Source organism: Notolepis coatsorum (genome assembly GCF_963971535.1).
Source record: "Notolepis coatsorum genome assembly, chromosome: 1".
NCBI classification, from domain to species: domain Eukaryota; kingdom Metazoa; phylum Chordata; class Actinopteri; order Aulopiformes; family Paralepididae; genus Notolepis; species Notolepis coatsorum.
This window is the reverse complement of record NC_140165.1, coordinates 234,508,279-234,526,274: the sequence shown is the minus strand read 5'-3', so window position 1 is coordinate 234,526,274 and position 17,996 is coordinate 234,508,279. Positions and strand designations below refer to the sequence as shown.

At 45.1% G+C, this 17,996-nt stretch overlaps 1 protein-coding gene across 1 annotated transcript in view; it reads right to left on the bottom strand.

Annotated features, from left to right (window-relative positions):
- Positions 1-6,034: 6,034 nt before the first annotated feature.
- Positions 6,035-17,996, bottom strand: part of zc3h4 (zinc finger CCCH-type containing 4) — a 39,930-nt gene continuing 27,968 nt past the window's right edge. Inside the window, exons 13-15 of the mRNA XM_084309214.1 lie at positions 17,165-17,496; positions 15,401-15,640; positions 6,035-7,991 (exon numbers count right to left, since the gene is read on the bottom strand). Coding sequence (XP_084165340.1) covers positions 6,268-7,991; positions 15,401-15,640; positions 17,165-17,496 — 2,296 coding nt within the window. The 3' untranslated portion in view covers positions 6,035-6,267. The remainder of the gene's footprint in view (positions 7,992-15,400; positions 15,641-17,164; positions 17,497-17,996) is intronic.

The following is a 17,996-nucleotide window of genomic DNA, read 5'->3' as shown; positions in this document are numbered from 1 at the left end:
ACTGATCAAAAAGATAGAGCCACACCGTCCTCCGCTGACTTCCACTACAGGGTCAACAGAGATGACTTAACCCCTGGGATCTCAGGTCAAATGAAGGAATGGTGTGTTTGAGCCGGTGTTGTGAACATGTTGGGCTGGTTCTGGTCTGGCAAGCCCCTCTTGGACCCAGCCTGCTGAGGAAAGCTGCCCAACCGGTGATATAGTCTCTACACAATGGGTGCTGGGAGGAGGGATATCCGATATCCTCCCCACACACACACACACACACACACGCACGCACGCTGGCACGCACACATCCTCTCTACTCAAGCTCAGTCACAGTCAAGCCCAAGGGCACTTCATCAAAAAACAATGCTGATTGATTTTGCACATAATCTCACATACATCGAAAAACTCTAAAACAGTTCTGCACACATTAATTTAGTTTGACAGTTATTGAGAACAAACGAGTTTGAATATGACCACCAGTGATGTCATCGGGGACATTGGATCGTTGCGTTGTGTTAATTACAGCCCAGTGAAATTAAATGAAATGATAAGGTAGCAGAGGTGTTGCTATTTTGTCATCCAAATCATTTAATGGAGCTGTAATTAACACAACACAAGGATTCAATGTACCTGATGACATCACTGTTGTCCATATTAAAACAAAATGTATGTGTGCAAAATAATTTTTGAATGAGTGAGATTATGTGCAAAATAAATCAGCAGTTTTTTAGTGAAGTGCCCCTTCACCGACACAATAATAATAATAAAAAAAATCGGAATCAAGATTCTGGAGCACATGGTCAATCTAGCAATTTTATCAGTGTCTACTTCAGTCAATACAATTAGGTTTTAAACAGTATCGAACATCAACACCCCCTGCCCCCTCCACACATCCCAAGCCAGTCTTTTATATAAAATAAAATACAGCCAATGTGTCCATCCCACAGACCGTGAACTGTTTTTGGATGCATGTGGGACTATGTGCAAAATAAAACAGCAGTTTTTTTTGGGTGAAGTGCTTCGTTAAGTATTTACACTGAGTGTAAAAAGAACACAGGTTGCTGCTGAAGTATTCCCCAATATAGTCTGGAATCACTGACCCAGACACTTGTGGTGGCTGCTGTCGTCTCAAGTCCAACACTGTTGTTTTTCTGAGTCAGGGGAACGACCACATGTTGCCGTGTCATGTATGACTGTCTGCTACAACTCAACCTGAAACAAACACACCCCCACACAACCAAGAGCTGTGTGAAATCCACTATTTCACTGAGCCTTGCCTATGCATGTCTAGGATCAGCTGATTAAGAAGGGTGTGTGTGCGTGCGTGTGTATATATAGGTATCTATTGAAGTGTTAGCTGGATGACTGGTCTTCCTGGAGCCAGCATGACAGGATGGGAGGTGGTCAGGAAGTTAGTCACTGAAGAAACCTGGCTCCTAAAGAGAGAAAAGGTCCCGTGGATGATGACATTTTGAGATTCATCCCCTTCCACAGAATCCCCCGCTGAGCTCCTCGTCAACTACAAGCCTGTTGGATATGCTGTATATTCACACAAAATATTGGAAGAGTTTGATATGTAGATAATATAATTACAATATAGGTCTGTTCTTCTTCGTCTTTACAAACATGTCCAACATCAACAAACCCTTTAGTCACAAAATACAACAAATACAATGAGAAACCCATATCCTTACCTATTGTCTAGCGTTAGTTAGTCCTCGTATCAAGAGCTCAATCAATCAATTATGGAATGAAAACATGTCTCCATTCCCATTTGTTTTCTTTGGCAGTGAGCCAACCCCTTTGTTTACATGTGGATCACTGATTAGGCCTTTATAATTACCCTCATCGCAAAAACCCTCAAATGTGCAACAAGCTCAGAACAATAGCCTATTTCCAAGAAGCGAAAGCAATTCCATTTCAGTGCCAAGAGTTTGTAAGTTTACTACTGGTAATAGAACAAGACACGGTAGCCTAGTTCAGCGCCATATAAACATTACATAACTCATCAGAGACGACATGCCATTGATTAACTGCTGGTGAGGAACCGTATGGCAGCAATCTTACCTGGCTGCAGAATTGGATCCAATAGGGAAAGTAGGATGTTTGGTGGTTTTAACTTCTATTCATGTGTATCTATCTAACTAAGGCTACATTCACACTGCAAGCCTTAGTGCTCAATTCTCATTTATTGCTCAGATTATATTATATATATTATATTGCTTTTATGTACATATACCCGTTATGTCTCATCTTATTACTTGTATTATTGCACAAATGTCTTATCCTCATCCTATTCTTATTGTATTATTGCACAATCGTTGCGGGCAAGACTCCCCGCATTTCACTGTATACTTGTATGCCGTGACAAATAAAACTCTTGACTTGACTCTTGACTTGATCTGATTTTTGTTTGGCTGTTCACGTTATTATTTAAATGTGGCCAATATCTAGAGTTGTTCTGATACCGATACCAGTATCGGAAATGCCTCCGATACAGCCTAAAATTCTGGAATCGGTATCGGCGAGTAAGCGTCAAGTCTAGCCTCCGATCCCATACGTCATTTATCTCCTGCGGAGAGTGAGGATTATAAAATTAACGTGTTTTTATGAATTAAAGTGTCAATGCTGTTTGTCATTTTAACAGCAGATACACTTTCTTAAATTCCATTGTGCCGACAGAGCGGTGTGACGGGGAGATCAGATGTTTCGCTTGCTGGTGTTATTATAGCATTAGCTGAAAAGCTAGCTAGTTGGAACAACATCTGCTTTAACGTTACATCAAATCAGATGATCGCCTATCCTTTCTCCAGGACCTGACACTAAAAAAACAGTATATGTAAAAAAAAATCATTAAATAAAAGTTTTATAATCCATAATATTCTTTTTATGCACTGGTATCGGATCAGTACTCGGTATCGGCCGATACCCAAATCTCAGGTATCGGAATCGGATCGGAAAGGAAAAAATTGTATCGGAACATCTCTACCAATATCCAGTGAACTGGTCCCCCTCCTGAATTGACTTGCATGCATTGCACAAAGTGACAAATGTCAGTCAAGAGTGACGTAAAAGTCATATGACTGTTCAGACTGAGGTCGCAATGCAAAGAAATCAGATCTGTATCTGATTTAGGACCACATATGAAAGTGGCAAAAGAAATCTCTTAATTGAAAAGATGAGATTCCATGTGATTTGTGCCGTCATGGAAAAAACAGATGAGTCATATAATGATTGAGGAAATAAAAAAGTCTGATTTGGGCCCTTCTCCTCCAGTCTGAATGTAACCCAAGACGTCTAGAATAGTTGTCTGTCATACATAACCTAACATGGAAGTAGAACGTTCATGAATTTCTTGCTACCTTTTTTCTTTTACTTTGTGAAAGGCTTTTCTAGGTGTTCCATATTATTTAATCATTTAATCCTAATAGTAAACTACTTACTTTGCCCCTAGTAAGTGGATCTGCTAATGGTGGCCAAGATCAAGATGGCTTATGAATAGTTCTAAATGTTCATGTTAATGACTAGAGATTAACTGACCGAAGGGAAATATTTGCCATATATCTCCCAGCTGGATTTTCTTAACTGGTAAACAAAGAAAATGCAAAATGGCTCCAGGACAATATGTTGAAAGTAAGTTTGGTTAACCCTTTCAGATGCAAGATCACAACAGTTTGATTAGAATCTTTTGACAATGTAACATTCTAATGATTAACATTCTAATCAGGGCAGCTTACTGGCCAGTGAAAGCTATCGGGTGGTAGAATTCTAAAAACACATCTGAAAGGGGACTGAAATAAAGGTCTGAAAACCAAGCAGTGCATTTAGAACGTTTTGGAATGTTTCCCTCCATGTTCTAGTTTAAATAAACCATTCTATTGCTGATGAAACAATACTGGTTTTTGTAGAGATCCACGATAAGTAAGACTAATGGACTTCCAGGTAAAATGGCTGTATTTCACACTGCGTTGTCAAACAGCGTTGTCTCCTCTAAGGTCTCTCTTCATGGCCCAGTGCACCTTCCAAACTCATGCTTCCAGAAGTAGATTTCTATCAACCAATCAATTTTGCAATGTATTTTTGCAATGTGCCAGTCAAACAACAAGATACATACCAATTTCCTCTCTGTGCATTCAGTAGGAAGCTAGCCTAGTTTAGCACAAATGAATGGAATTGGATACGGACCACTAGCCTAGCTTAAAACTCCGGGAGAGGTGTTTTTGGCCAACAGCTAGGCTAGCTGGTCCGTATCCGCTTTAATTCATTTGTGCCAAGCTAAACTAGCTTGCAGCGGGACAGCTTTCTACTGAACGCAGAGGGGGGGAATTGGTATCTACTATCCATCTTCTTGTCCGACTCTGGAGAAGAATTTAAGCACATTTCCCATAATGTTGGCGTGTTCCTTTAATGCTACTTCCTTATCTCTCCTTCTCATTCCTCTAAGTCTATAGACGGCCATTAATACAGGAAAGACCACATGACAGAACCGTAACTGGTTGATCACGTATCACCTTTATTCAAATACTTTCCTCACCTACAGTGAACGGTTAGATAACGTCCTCCCTCCAGAGACGGGATACTGATCACATTTACAAAGCAGTCCTTTTTCCGCACGGGGCAAAACCAATAAAACAAACAAACAATAATCTTAATGTTTCGGTAGCAGAGAGACTTGACTTCACTTCCAGCCATTTGCAAGGCTTTACCGGGAGTCAAGAATCGATTGAGTTAGTTTGAACCTTTTATGAACAAAGCCAATAATAATAATAATAAAAAAAAAAAAATACATAAGTGTCCTCCTCTCCGTACACTGTTACAGGCTGCCAGCATTACACTGAGGTGAGCGGCTATAATAACATAATTCTATAATATAAAATGATTAAATTCTAAATGTCAAGGGAAGAGACATGTCACGTATAAAAAATAAATTAAAATGATCAACATTTCGCATGAGACACAGCCAGACAGTAATGGAACAGACAGTTGTATGTGTTCCGCTGTACAGTTTCAACCTACGGGACAAATCGGTGTTGAGAGTGGGTTCGTGAAATTATAACCCCTACAATATGATGCATGAATCAGAGACCGACGATAAGTCTTTTTAACCTCTTCCACTCATCCTGAAAGGTATCGAGAACCACTCCCAGTTACCTCCCTCCCTCACTCGTGCCTGAAGGGCGACAGTGGCTCAGGAGGTAGAGCGGTAGTCTGGTAATCGGAAGGTTCCCGGTTCGATTCCGGTTCCTCCCCGGGCAGCGTGTCGAAGCGTCCTCGAGCGAGACACTTATCCCCGACTGCTCCCGGTCGGCACCTCTCATGGTCGCCTCTGCCCCGTCGGTGTGCCAATGTGTGAGTGAATGTCTGTATGTGAGGCATTAAGTTGTAAAGCGCTTTGGATTAAAACGCTGTATAAGTGCAGTCTAGTGACTTAAAGAGTGTACTTGTTTTCACACACTGATAAAACAAGAGACCGTCACTGCCTCCTCCAGATTGAGGTCAAAGGTCACACTGGGGGAACTGGGAAAGAAACAGCTGAAAGGCCCACAACCATTAAAACGTGAATTAGACCCATGACAGTCGTCAGAGGACACAGACTGACCCACAGCGCAAATTAGGAGTTAAATAAAAAAAACAACGTAAATAAAATAAAATGAAATAAAATCAAGCAGAATCGAGTCAAGTTGTTCTTATGCTGGCAGGTGTCATTGTTACGTCTACAGGCTAATGGAGAGCGGCAGTGCATGTCCGTCGTATCCGTAGATCGTCTGTTTGGACGAGGAAGGGGAAGAAAAAGGGACAGAAAACGAGAGACGTGACGAAGGCCGGGATGGGGAGCGACGAAGACAAAGATGAAGTGAAGCGACAGACGAAGCAGAGTTCATTGAAATGCATTCCTTCTGAATGTATAGTTGTCCTCATGAAGCATGGAGATGAGCTGGGGGTGAATATATCTGTTTATACATCTTTCTGTTTGATTTAAAATAGAGATTTAACTTACAACCCTCCCCCCCACCCCACCCCATCGCCACCCCAACCCCCAGGTCCCTTATAGAATCTAATTTGCAACAAAGTGGTCGGGTGTGGTCAGTGTGTCTTGTGTATGTCGTGTCTTTGAAGCGAGTGACGTCAACGAAACGTTCACAAGTCCTGCCTCGACCAGTCCCACAGGAAGTCTCCTCAGTGCGCTCCTCCTCCTCCTCACAGAGGTGTTCAGCGTTCAGAGGTTCTAAAACAACAGGCCGAAAGGCCGACCGCGTGGACGGGGTTAGGGGGGGGGAGTCACTGGCAGAAGGGCGAGGCCGTGGGGTCGAAGCCCTTGAAAACGTCCTTCAGCGAGGCATTGTCCTGTTCCGTGGTCGTCGCGTCCGTCTGGGCCGGGCTGTTGCCTCCGAACGGGCTCCCCGACCCGCTGGGCTTGGCCGCCTGTTTCACCAGGCTGAACAGGGACGATACGGGCAGGTTGTGGACCCCGGGGAGCGGCGCCTGGTCCCCGCCGGCCCCGAGGAGACCCTGGCCCCCGGCGGCAGCCGCACTGGCCGCGACGGCCGCGATGTTGGGCGACGGTGCAGGCTTGGGCCGGGGCCTGTTGTAGCTGTTGTACCGGTCCGGCTCCCCGCTCTTCTCCGGCTCTGGTTGATCCAGATCCAGCGCCGACTTCCGGACAAAGAGCGGCTCCTTGGACTTGGGTTTACTCGTCGTGGTCGTGGTGGTGGTGGTGGTCGTCGAGGACTCGCTGGCCTTGGAGTCGCCGGCTGCACTAGGGGTGTTACTGGAACCGTTACTGGTACTGGGACTTCCAGGTTTGTTAGTCCGTGGGTCATAGAGACTGATACCGCTCAGCACGCTGGCGCCGCCCGGCAGCCCGGACCCCAAGCTGCGGCCTGCACCGCCCGCGGAGAGCAACCTAGGGTCATAGGGGGCGATCGTAGTGGAGGAGGAGCTGGAAGTGGAAGCCGGAGGGGCGGAGGAGAGAGGAGGCGGCGCGGGCTCAGAGGGCTGCTTCAGAGACGACTTCTGGGGCTGGAGACGGGGGTCCGCGAGGCTCTTGCGGGCCATACGGGGGTCTACGGGCTTCTCCACGAGGATGGGAGGCATGGCGGGAGGAGGACCGAGTAAGGATATGGGAGCAGGAGGAGTGGGGAGGAGAGGAGGGGAGGAGGTCTGGGACGGGCTGGAGTTGACGGTCTTCAGGATGCGAGAGAGTAGCTCAAAGTCTGGGAGGGAGGAGGAGGAGGGGCCAGGGGGAGCAGCAGGAGCGAGCGTGGGGGGGGCGGCGAGGATGGGGGGAGGATGGCTGGGAGGAGGGAACGCCGTGTGAAGCTGCTGCTGGGCGCGCGACAGCCGGGGGTCGAGGGAGGAGACGGGGGGGATGCCCGGGGGGAGCGGCAGGAGGTCCTGCTTGGGCATGGGGAGGGGCAGGAGGTCCTCGGGGGACCAGGTGATGGTCTTGGCGAAGGGCGGCACGTGGAGGACGATGTCCTTCTTGATGTGGCTGAACTGCTTCAGCCGGGAGCGGGGGTCCCTCAGGGCCATGCCCATCAGGGGGTCCAGGGGGATGGGCACCGGCTTGTCCCGTATGACCCGCTCCGTCTCCTCCTCCTCCACCGCGGGGGCCGTGAGCGGGGGGGGCTTGTAGACCAGCAGGGGTGTCTCCGCTTTGGGAGCGGCGGGCGTCGAGGCGGAGGACCCGGCCGAGGCGGCCGCTAGCCGAGCTAGTCTGGGGTCCGCCGGCGGTCCGGAGGAAGACGCGGCGGGACCCGAGTGCGCCGAGTCCGAACTTTGACTCGAGTCGGAGGCGCGGGCCAGGCGTGGGTCCCGGGCCAAGCGGGGGTCAGCGGGGCGAGGAGGCGGGTGGGCGGGCGAGCCCTTCTGAAGGCGGGGGTCATGCTGAGGGCCGTCAGGTTTGGGGGGGCCTTGGGTCTGCTGGCGGAGTGTCTTCAGGATGGAGGTCACGCTGCCTCCACCGTCCTCGTCCTCACTGGAGTACCAGTTCCCTGAGTCACCTGGCAGAGATGGAGAGAGGGGTCAGAGGTCAGGGACTCTGGTGGGCAGATCACATCAACAGGCAGACTGGTGGACAGATCACATCAACAGGCAGACTGGTGGACAGATCACATCAACAGGCAGACTCTGGGGCATTACAATGGTGGGGATTCATAAAACCGCTGTGATGTCCTCCTAATCCTCCCTACAATGCAACTTGTAGTGTTTTTTTTAATAATAAAACACAAGATATTTGTCCCTAAAGCCCTAATGATAAGGAAGAAACCCACTCCTATTGCCAAAAGAAAGTCTAACATGCCTATAAATACTTACTATGAAATTATACACTACAACTGTATTACGTGGCCCATAATGGCCCCCAAACAGCATTGCAAACTCCATGCTCCAGATATTGACATTGCCCATGCTACATAACCCTACCACATGGACTCTAATGACCACCACATCCCAACTTGTAGATAGGCAGCGAGAGCAGCATATCACCAGGGTTATAAAGTGTAGATAGATAGGCAGCGAGAGCAGCATATCACCAGGGTTATCAAGTGTAGATAGATAGGCAGCGAGAGCAGCATATCACCAGGGTTATCAAGTGTAGATAGATAGGCAGCGAGAGCAGCATATCACCAGGGTTATCAAGTGTAGATAGATAGGCAGCAAGAGCAGCATATCACCAGGGTTATCAAGTGTAGATAGATAGGCAGCGAGAGCAGCACATCACCAGGGTTATCAAGTGTAGATAGATAGGCAGCGAGAGCAGCATATCACCAGGGTTATCAAGTGTAGATAGATAGGCAGCGAGAGCAGCATATCACCAGGGTTATCAAGTGTAGATAGATAGGCAGCGAGAGCAGCATATCACCAGGGTTATCAAGTGTAGATAGATAGGCAGCGAGAGCAGCATATCACCAGGGTTATCAAGTGTAGATAGATAGGCAGCGAGAGCAGCATATCACCAGGGTTATCAAGTGTAGATAGATAGGCAGCGAGAGCAGCATATCACCAGGGTTATCAAGTGTAGATAGATAGGCAGCAAGAGCAGCATATCACCAGGGTTATCAAGTGTAGATAGATAGGCAGTGAGAGCAGCATATCACCAGGGTTATCAAGTGTAGATAGATAGGCAGCGAGAGCAGCATATCACCAGGGTTATCAAGTGTACTAGATAGATAGGCAGCGAGAGCAGCATATCACCAGGGTTATCAAGTGTAGATAGATAGGCAGCGAGAGCAGCATATCACCAGGGTTATCAAGTGTACTAGATAGATAGGCAGCGAGAGCAGCATATCACCAGGGTTATCAAGTGTACTAGATAGATAGGCAGCGAGAGCAGCATATCACCAGGGTTATCAAGTGTACTAGATAGATAGGCAGCGAGAGCAGCATATCACCAGGAAAAGGCTCAACAGTTAGTTCCAGTGTCCCAGAACCACCCCACTCCATGCCAGCTCCCATGTTCCACAATATCCACAATCTAAAGAGTACACCTCTTTGGCAGTAACACAGAGCCAGCTAACGTTAATTAGCAAGGCAGTCTAAGACACAAGCTACTAAGTAGTACGTAGTCACTCAGTAATCAGCATTTCCTTAATTAGCGCCTCCCCTGGTTAGTGAAATATGTGTGGTCCGTGCTTAAGACTAAGACTCTAAAACATTCTTAACAGCAGCGATATGGACAGAGACGTGGGGCTGGCTGATGGTGGGTGACCACCAAAGAGGAGCGTTCCTGGCTTTGCATCATTGGGCAGATCAGGAGGACTCTACAAAACCTCAATAACGTTCCAATGGATTTGAGTCGCTACCGTTCTCTGCACTGTTGCACAATTCCAATCCAAATGGAGCCCTTCTTGTGCGGTGACACTGTGAGAACCCAGCACAGCTTTTCAGAACGAAACGCCACAGAGTTCTACAGTAACTCGACACCAACACCTGGCATTAGTCTACAATAAGTATGGGTGAAAGGAGTCAGTTCCGTGATGTCTGGGAGAGTTACACAACCAGAACCCAGGATGTTTACACTCAAGAAAGTCAGCTCCAGGGTCACAGCCATGTCATACACACAGTTCCTGCTACCAGGGGGATATGTATAGATTTACAGCAGAACCATGAGCAGCCACACACACACAGAATTATCTATGGCCCAACAGTGTATTATGCGCAAATACACAAATGTATATATGTATGTATATATTAGGGATGTCCGATATTATCGGCCGATATCAGCAGTAAAATGTGATATCGGAAAATATCGGTATCGGTTAAAAAAAACAAAAACAATAACAATATTTGTTATATATATATCCAGTGAAATTATTAGTTACCTGAAATTATTCCGTTTTTTGGACGGGGAAACCCTTCATATATCGGTATCGGTTGATATCGGTATCGGAAATTAAGAGTTGGACAATATCGGAATATCGGTAAAAAAGCCAATATCGAGCATCCCTAGTATATATATATATATACACATTGGGGGTTGTGCCCATCATTGTACCCAGTCTGCCACCGTTGAAAGCCTATGGAGATGTTTACCTTCTTTGCAGGGCTATAACCTTTTAAATTGTATTGCTATATTGACATTACTATGGCCCATTCAACATCGATTATCTATCGTTCCGGATGTGGGAACGTTATATTTTTTCATTCATACATTGTTGTGTTAATACCTTCGAGAATATAAGTATGTTTTAAGCTTTTCTGCTGTAATTCCAAAAACGCTAGTTATAGGCCCTGACGCATATGATAGATTGGCGTTTCTTTCCTATACACGCTATATTAAAGGGGAACTATCTTATAAATGGCCTTTTTGAGTGTTTAGCATTGTTTCCTAGCTATGTGAACTTATATTAATATGATCTATGTCTCAAAATTCTCATATTGGCGCATTCTTCCAATTCTCCTCTCACAATATTCACCCTCACTGAACTGAGTCGTTTGAAAATGTGCCTATATGTGATGTCATATAGTCACTGCTGCATGTTAATGTGCAAGGAGAACCAGAACCCGCAGTGGTTTAGGAGCCCAGGCTCAAAACAGCTCGAAATCTTGAGGTAGAAAAATGCTGTTTTTGAGGACTTGATTAGAAATACAAAACAATGAATAAAAAAAATATATATATTACAGAGGTGTTCCATAGACTCACAGGAATTGTGTAAAAGTGCCCAAATAGTGAAAGAAATAGTAAAATAGTTCCCCTTTAAAAAATTTAAATGTATATGATCGGTATACATTATGCTTCATCATGCGTGAAGGAAAGGGGGGGGGGTCGTTTATAATTCCTTGATAGTCAGTAACGGCTTTATTTAGTATGGGTTGATATATTGATCAGACTGATTGCAAACAAGGAAATGGACAATCGGGCTGAAAATAACGTTACTGTCCTCTTACCGTTCGCAGATGAGACTGGAGGAAAAAGATCCCAATTATTTGACGCCGATCTCCTAGATCCATTTCCGGTTTGTATGGCGCAATAAACGCCGAAATCATATCGATTATTGCGTTTCGAAAGCGATCCAAATGCACTAGAGTGTTTGTCTGGATCCACATAACAAGATATGACTGCCGGAGGGATTTCCTCGACGCACCGATCGCCACTTCCGGTTTTCTCAGACACGGTGCCGCTGCAGTCCGGAGGGAGGCTGGATGAATTATGAATGCCATGGCGAAAAAATGTAATATTGATCCCAAAAACGATTTACGCCGTTGTTGGCGTTCAACGCATGGCGGGCAATAAGGACTTATGCCGTTTTTGGCGACCAATGTGTTAATCCCTTCAGGTGTACAATCTCGCATATGAGATTAGAATATTTGAGAAATCAACATTCTAATGATGCTGCTATAATGTCTACTGGCTATATACTGGCTATTAGGGCTGACCTTTGAATTTTTTTTTAGAATTCAAAGCTTCGGGACCGAGATTCGATTTTAATTCGAAGCTTCGAGATTAAAAAAATTAAATAAAAAATTATAAATATATATATATATTTTTTTATGTTGTGGGACTTGTACAGCACTTTGTTCAACTTTGTCAGTGCTGTAAAGTTTAAACCTTTTAAAATCTTAGACAAACAAAACACTTTCATGCTTTCATGAAATATTGTAAGCCGTCATTTGAGGCTTTATAAAAGCAGCACAATGAACACATCTGTCAGTGCAGAGTCCGACCTCATCTTAAATAACAAACAGCATTGCTTGTTGTAGTTAACACTTTAATCGCTGATGACGTGTTTAGACGTCATTCCTCGCCATGCTCATTCTGCCGAAGACGCCGTAACTCGTCTTTGATATCAATAATTCAAAAATCTGTGATCGAAATCATATTTCTCCTCCGGAGACATGAGATGTACTGGTGAGCTCCACTCAACTGTCTAACGGTTCGAGAGCGCCATCTGGTGGCCGATCGGCCAAGAGGGAGGGGCGCGCCAAACAGGAAGTGCTCATCCATAATCCGTCCGGGCACTCACGATCGGTAGCCGGACTCCATCTCAACACACTGGATAATCAATCGCTCGCCCTAACTCAATAAACAACGTTATTTGGACGTATATATTATTATACAACCTGGAAATGGTTCATCAGGATCAACATCCCATAATCGAAAACTGTCTACTCCACGCTGATCGTCCAACGGCGCGAGGAAGATATGGTAAGATCCAGCGTTATTTTCTAACGTATTCTATACTAACTGATCTGATGATCATATGACCCACACTAGATGAATGGTATAACGTTGCCCACGGAATTATAAACGCCCCCTCGCCCATCCGGTCAATATCAGATGATACGTAGTAACTTCTAGAAGTACCTCCAATTGAAATGTTTCATCTGGCAACGATCGCTACCAAACTGTATTTGATCATCAATATAATGCATTTGGAGCTATAAATCAAGTTCTGGAGAAAGCTGCAGAAAACGGTAAAAACATACTTATACGTTAGACCATTTTAGTATGAATATGTGAATGAAAAAGTATATCGTTGCTACACCCTGAACAATGGATATAGGACATTGAATGGGCCATAATAATGGCAATTTAGCAATAGAATTTAAAAAGTTATAGCCCTGCAAAGAAGGGGACCTTCTCCATAGACAAATAGAGCTGGCTAGGGATGGTAAATTATGAATTTGAACCATGGCGATCAAAGTGTTAACAAAGAGAGGCAGAGTTGATTTTGCAAAAAAATAAATGTAATACCGGTAATCGAATTTTATTTTCATATTCGAATCCCATGCCCATCGAACGAAGCTTCGAAGCTTCGAAGTATTTAAGACAGCCCTACTGGCTATATACTGGCTGTATACTGGCTATATACTGGCTATATACTGGCTAGCTATATGTCAAATAAAGGATTCCAATGAGACTGGAGGCCTGAAAGGGTTAAGACCATTAGCTAATATGTCAGAAAGAGCCCATGCATCCCTGTGTAGTGTAACAGTTGGAATCATGCGTTTGTTGTATGGAGTCACATTGTGGCCAGCGCTCCTCTCAGTGAGGCCATAACTGCTCACGCAACAAATGCACACAGCTATTTCCACAGGTCATTTGATAGTGAATAAAATCAGACAATAAAAAGAAAAATTCCACAATCCTTTCCTTTTACCACTCGGCGTTACATAAGACTGGAAAGTTGCGGTACAGATTTGGTCATATTAAAGCACAGACCGGACCGAGGGCTGAGAAATACCTGCCTAAACTAGGCTCCCCGTATGGAGTTGTCATGGCGTCTGCATCAATAGATTCTGGCCTGAGCGTATTTGTCTTGGCCCCGCCGTGTTGACACTGTGGAAATGAGAGTTTCCCCTCTAGATGCTTCAGCGTGGTGCCTGCCTGGCAGAGTTCCACCACAACATACCAGGATTGTCCCGAGTGTGACCACTGCTCGTGTTGTGTCTATGTCTCGAAACCCTCACCACGTTCATGTTCCAGTTGCTCAGACTGTGGTTCATCTACTATGAGTATGTGTGCCTGCACGTTGTATAGACTAGACTGTTTACTTTTTCTCCTACACATACATTCAGAGTACTATGAGTATGTAAGCCTGCACGTTGTGTACTGTACTATGAGTATGTAAGCCTGCACGTTGTGTAGACTGTTTACTTTTACTGCTACTCATAGTATACATTCAGTTTACTATGAGTATGTGAGCCTGCACGTTGTGTAGACTGTTTACTTTTACTGCTACTCATAGTATACATTCAGTTTACTATGAGTATGTGAGCCTGCACGTTGTGTAGACTGTTTACTATTACTGCTACTCATAGTATACATTCAGTTTACTATGAGTATGTGAGCCTGCACGTTGTGTAGACTGTTTACTATTACTGCTACTCATAGTATACATTCAGTTTACTATGAGTATGTGAGCCTGCACGTTGTGTAGACTGTTTACTTTTACTGCTACTCATAGTATACATTCAGTTTACTATGAGTATGTGAGCCTGCACGTTGTGTAGACTGTTTACTTTTACTGCTACTCATAGTATACATTCAGTTTACTATGAGTATGTGAGCCTGCACGTTGTGTAGACTGTTTACTTTTACTGCTACTCATAGTATACATTCAGTTTACTATGAGTATGTGAGCCTGCACGTTGTGTACCGTTTACTTTTACTGCTACTCATAGTATACATTCAGTTTACTATGAGTATGTGAGCCTGCACGTTGTGTACCATTTACTTTTACTTTTACTCCTACTCATAGAATACATTCAGATTAAAATTCTTTATTGCCTATATGTATTTTAACGTATAATATAACCGATAGGGCATACAGACCCTCATCTGTACCCTTGTTTACACAGTTTATTTTTCCTCATATGTTTATATTCAGACCAAATTTTATTGCCTATATTTATGTATAGGCATTAGGCAATGTTCATTTTATACTATATAGATAGTTGTTCATATTTATTGTTATATTGTAGAAATGTGTGCATTGAAATGTCTGTAAAGTATCGACGACATTGAAAATGAGGGTGACCTCAATTGTCTTTTCGAGTATGAATAAAGGTTGATGATGATGTCTTTCTCAGGAGGTAGAGCGGTCGTCTGGTAATTGGAAGGTTCCCGGTTCGATTCCCACTCCTCCTGGGCAGTGTGTCGAAGTGTCCTTGAGCAAGACACTTAACCCCTAATTGCTCCCGATGAGCAGGTTGGCACCTTGCATGGTCACCTCCGCCGTCGGTGTGCGAATGTGTGAGTGAATGTGTGAATGTGAGGAACAAAATTGTAAAGAGCTTTGGATAAAAGCGCTATATAAATGCACCGTTTACCCTTTATTACCCTGCCCATACCAGTACCTCCCCTCCCCCTTCCTGCTATGACACCTGAATTTCCCAAAAGGGGATCAATAAAGGAATATCTTATCTTTCCCTATGCTGTGTTTCAGTGTGCATGTCTCTCCATATATACCTTCATTGTCTCTCTCTGCTCCTCCCTCAGCCAGCCTGCGTGCCCTCGCCTCCTCCTCCTGCTGCTTCTGTTGGATCCTCATAAACAGGACGCGCTGGGTCGGAGGCAGGAAGTCCGGTACATTCATCCCTCCCTGATTGGCGGAGCCACTATTGGTAGGACCGTCGGCGCAGCCCGATTGGTCGCCGAACTTCCCTCCTCCTCTCTCATCCATTCCTCCAAAGCCGTGGAAGTTGTCACCTGGGAGAGACAGAGAAGGTTCAGTTAACCCTTTCACTGCGACAACACAGAAGGTTAACCCTTTCACTGCCACACAAAGGGTTAAGCCGTGCCTGCAACCGAAAATACCAGGAACTTGAATTGCCAAGAACGGCATTTGGTCCATGAAGATTAGGCAAATCGGTGACATGGCTATTCCCAAAAGAGGCACTCCCCAAATTGCCTACTTTAACCTCTTAAGCCCTAGCCCTATTTTCTGAAAATCCGCCTAAAAAAAGATTGCTCCACTTCTACAAGGTCCATTTGTATGTTCTTGGTATCTAGGGACATCTATGGATCTCAGGGAATGTATTCCCAGTGTCAGAAATACTGTGTCTATTACTAGGTTTGAGTAAATTGTAATGAACCAAAGGAAATATATATATATTTTTTACGAAAATATACACTTTGACTGCTGTTTTGACAGGGTTAGGGTCTTTAATCTTGGCTACATTTGAAAAAAACGCAACATTAATACAGTCTGTAGAGATGGATTTATGGCGTGATGTCATTTGCGGTCCACCACCAGACCGCTCGGGCTTATAAGAGGTTAAATACTTGAGCTGCAAATAAAGAAATTTGTTTGTGTTGCAGGTTTTTGGAAATGTCGGTTGAACTTAAATGCTGTGAGTATTCAATCATTCAGAATGTTTAGTGCCGCAGCCCCCAAAGTTCCTGGACTGAGCAGGGACTTATGGGGGGTAAAATTATCTCTGGGAACTCGCCTGGTCCCCGCCGTGCAAATGCCCTGAGTTCCTGAACAAGTCCCTAGTTCCTGAACAAGTCCCTGGTTCCTGAACAAGTCCCTGGTTCCTGAACAAGTCCCTGGTTCCTGAACAAGTCCCTGGTTCCTGAACAAGTCCCTGGTTCCTGAACAAGTCCCTGGTTCCTGAACAAGTCCCTGGTTCCTGAACAAGTCCCTGGTTCCTGAACAAGTCCCTGGTTCCTGAACAAGTCCCTGGTTCCTGAACAAGTCCCTGGTTCCTGAACAAGTCCCTGGTTCCTGAACAAGTCCCTGGTTCCTGAACAAGTCCCTGGTTCCTGAACAAGTCCCTGGTTCCTGAACAAGTCCCTGGTTCCTGAACATGTCCCTGGTTCCTGAACAAGTCCCTGGTTCCTGAACATGTCCCTGGTTCTGGGGGAAAGTAGTCTGGCTGGCTGCACTTTGGGCACAAGCTCGTCGACGCTTTGCACAGCGCAGGAAGAAGCAGTGGTTGAGTGGTGCAACAAGGCATTGGAAATAATAAAGGCTTAGCGGTGCCCTTGCCACGTCCTATTTGAAATTACCATTTGCCAATTGAGCAACTTTCATTTTTGTGGACAAACTGGTGTCTATATTATTTTTTTCTGTGTCCACTCTCCTTCAACAGGAATGTAAATATGCAAATGCTTTGACACTTTCCAACCTGTCCTAGAAACAGGTTTCCTGGCTCCATTGCTGCAGCTCATTCATTAATTAATTGAGCCATCCTCCCATCAATTCCTTTCCATTCAATGTATTCTCACCTTCCTCCATCACACCCTCCATCTTCATGCCCTGCTGCTGGTTGAAGAAGTTATCAAAGAAGTGTCCTCCACTGGGAGGGGGTCCTGGCGGCATCATGCCCCCGTGAGGAGGCCCGTCGCCTGGGCCAAAGCCTCCCATCATAGAGGGTCCCCCGGGGCCCATGTTGGGAGGCCCCTGGTTAATCCCAGGGCCGGGGCCCATGTTCTGCATGTCAGGGGACATCATGCCCGGGTGTCCTGGAGGGCCGGGGAAGCGGTTCGGTGGCCCACCAGGGGCCCCTTGGGGCCCAGGGGATCCAGCCTGGCCCGGGTTTGCATTGGGAGCCTGACTTCTAGAGAGAGAATGTAGGTTAGCATTCTTATAGTCACCCTCTATTACGTAACACACGGATGATACTATCATTCTTGAAGTCACCATGAGATAACAGTATGTATCACATGTCGCTTGCATGATTTGACGTGTTTCTGAATCAAACAGGTTGTTCCGGACATAGCACTGGGAGGGACTTTCCATATTAAGATTACTTTATTGTCAATTTATACAAGGCAAATTTGTCTTTTCGAAACATCCCTCCTAGTTTCATGTACACATAAATTCACCATACATTAGGGGTGTAAAGGTACACGTATCCGTACCGAACCGTTTCAGTGTGTACCATACCGTATCGAACGACTGTGCACCAACGAATACAACGGTATGTTAACCACTAATGACTTTTTTTCACAATCTAATATAATTTTTTTTTATTTTCTTTACAAGTCATTTTCTATTTTTCTCCCATCCCAATTTCGTATTTCCAATTCTTCCCTCCCCTGTCTTGAACGTTGCTAG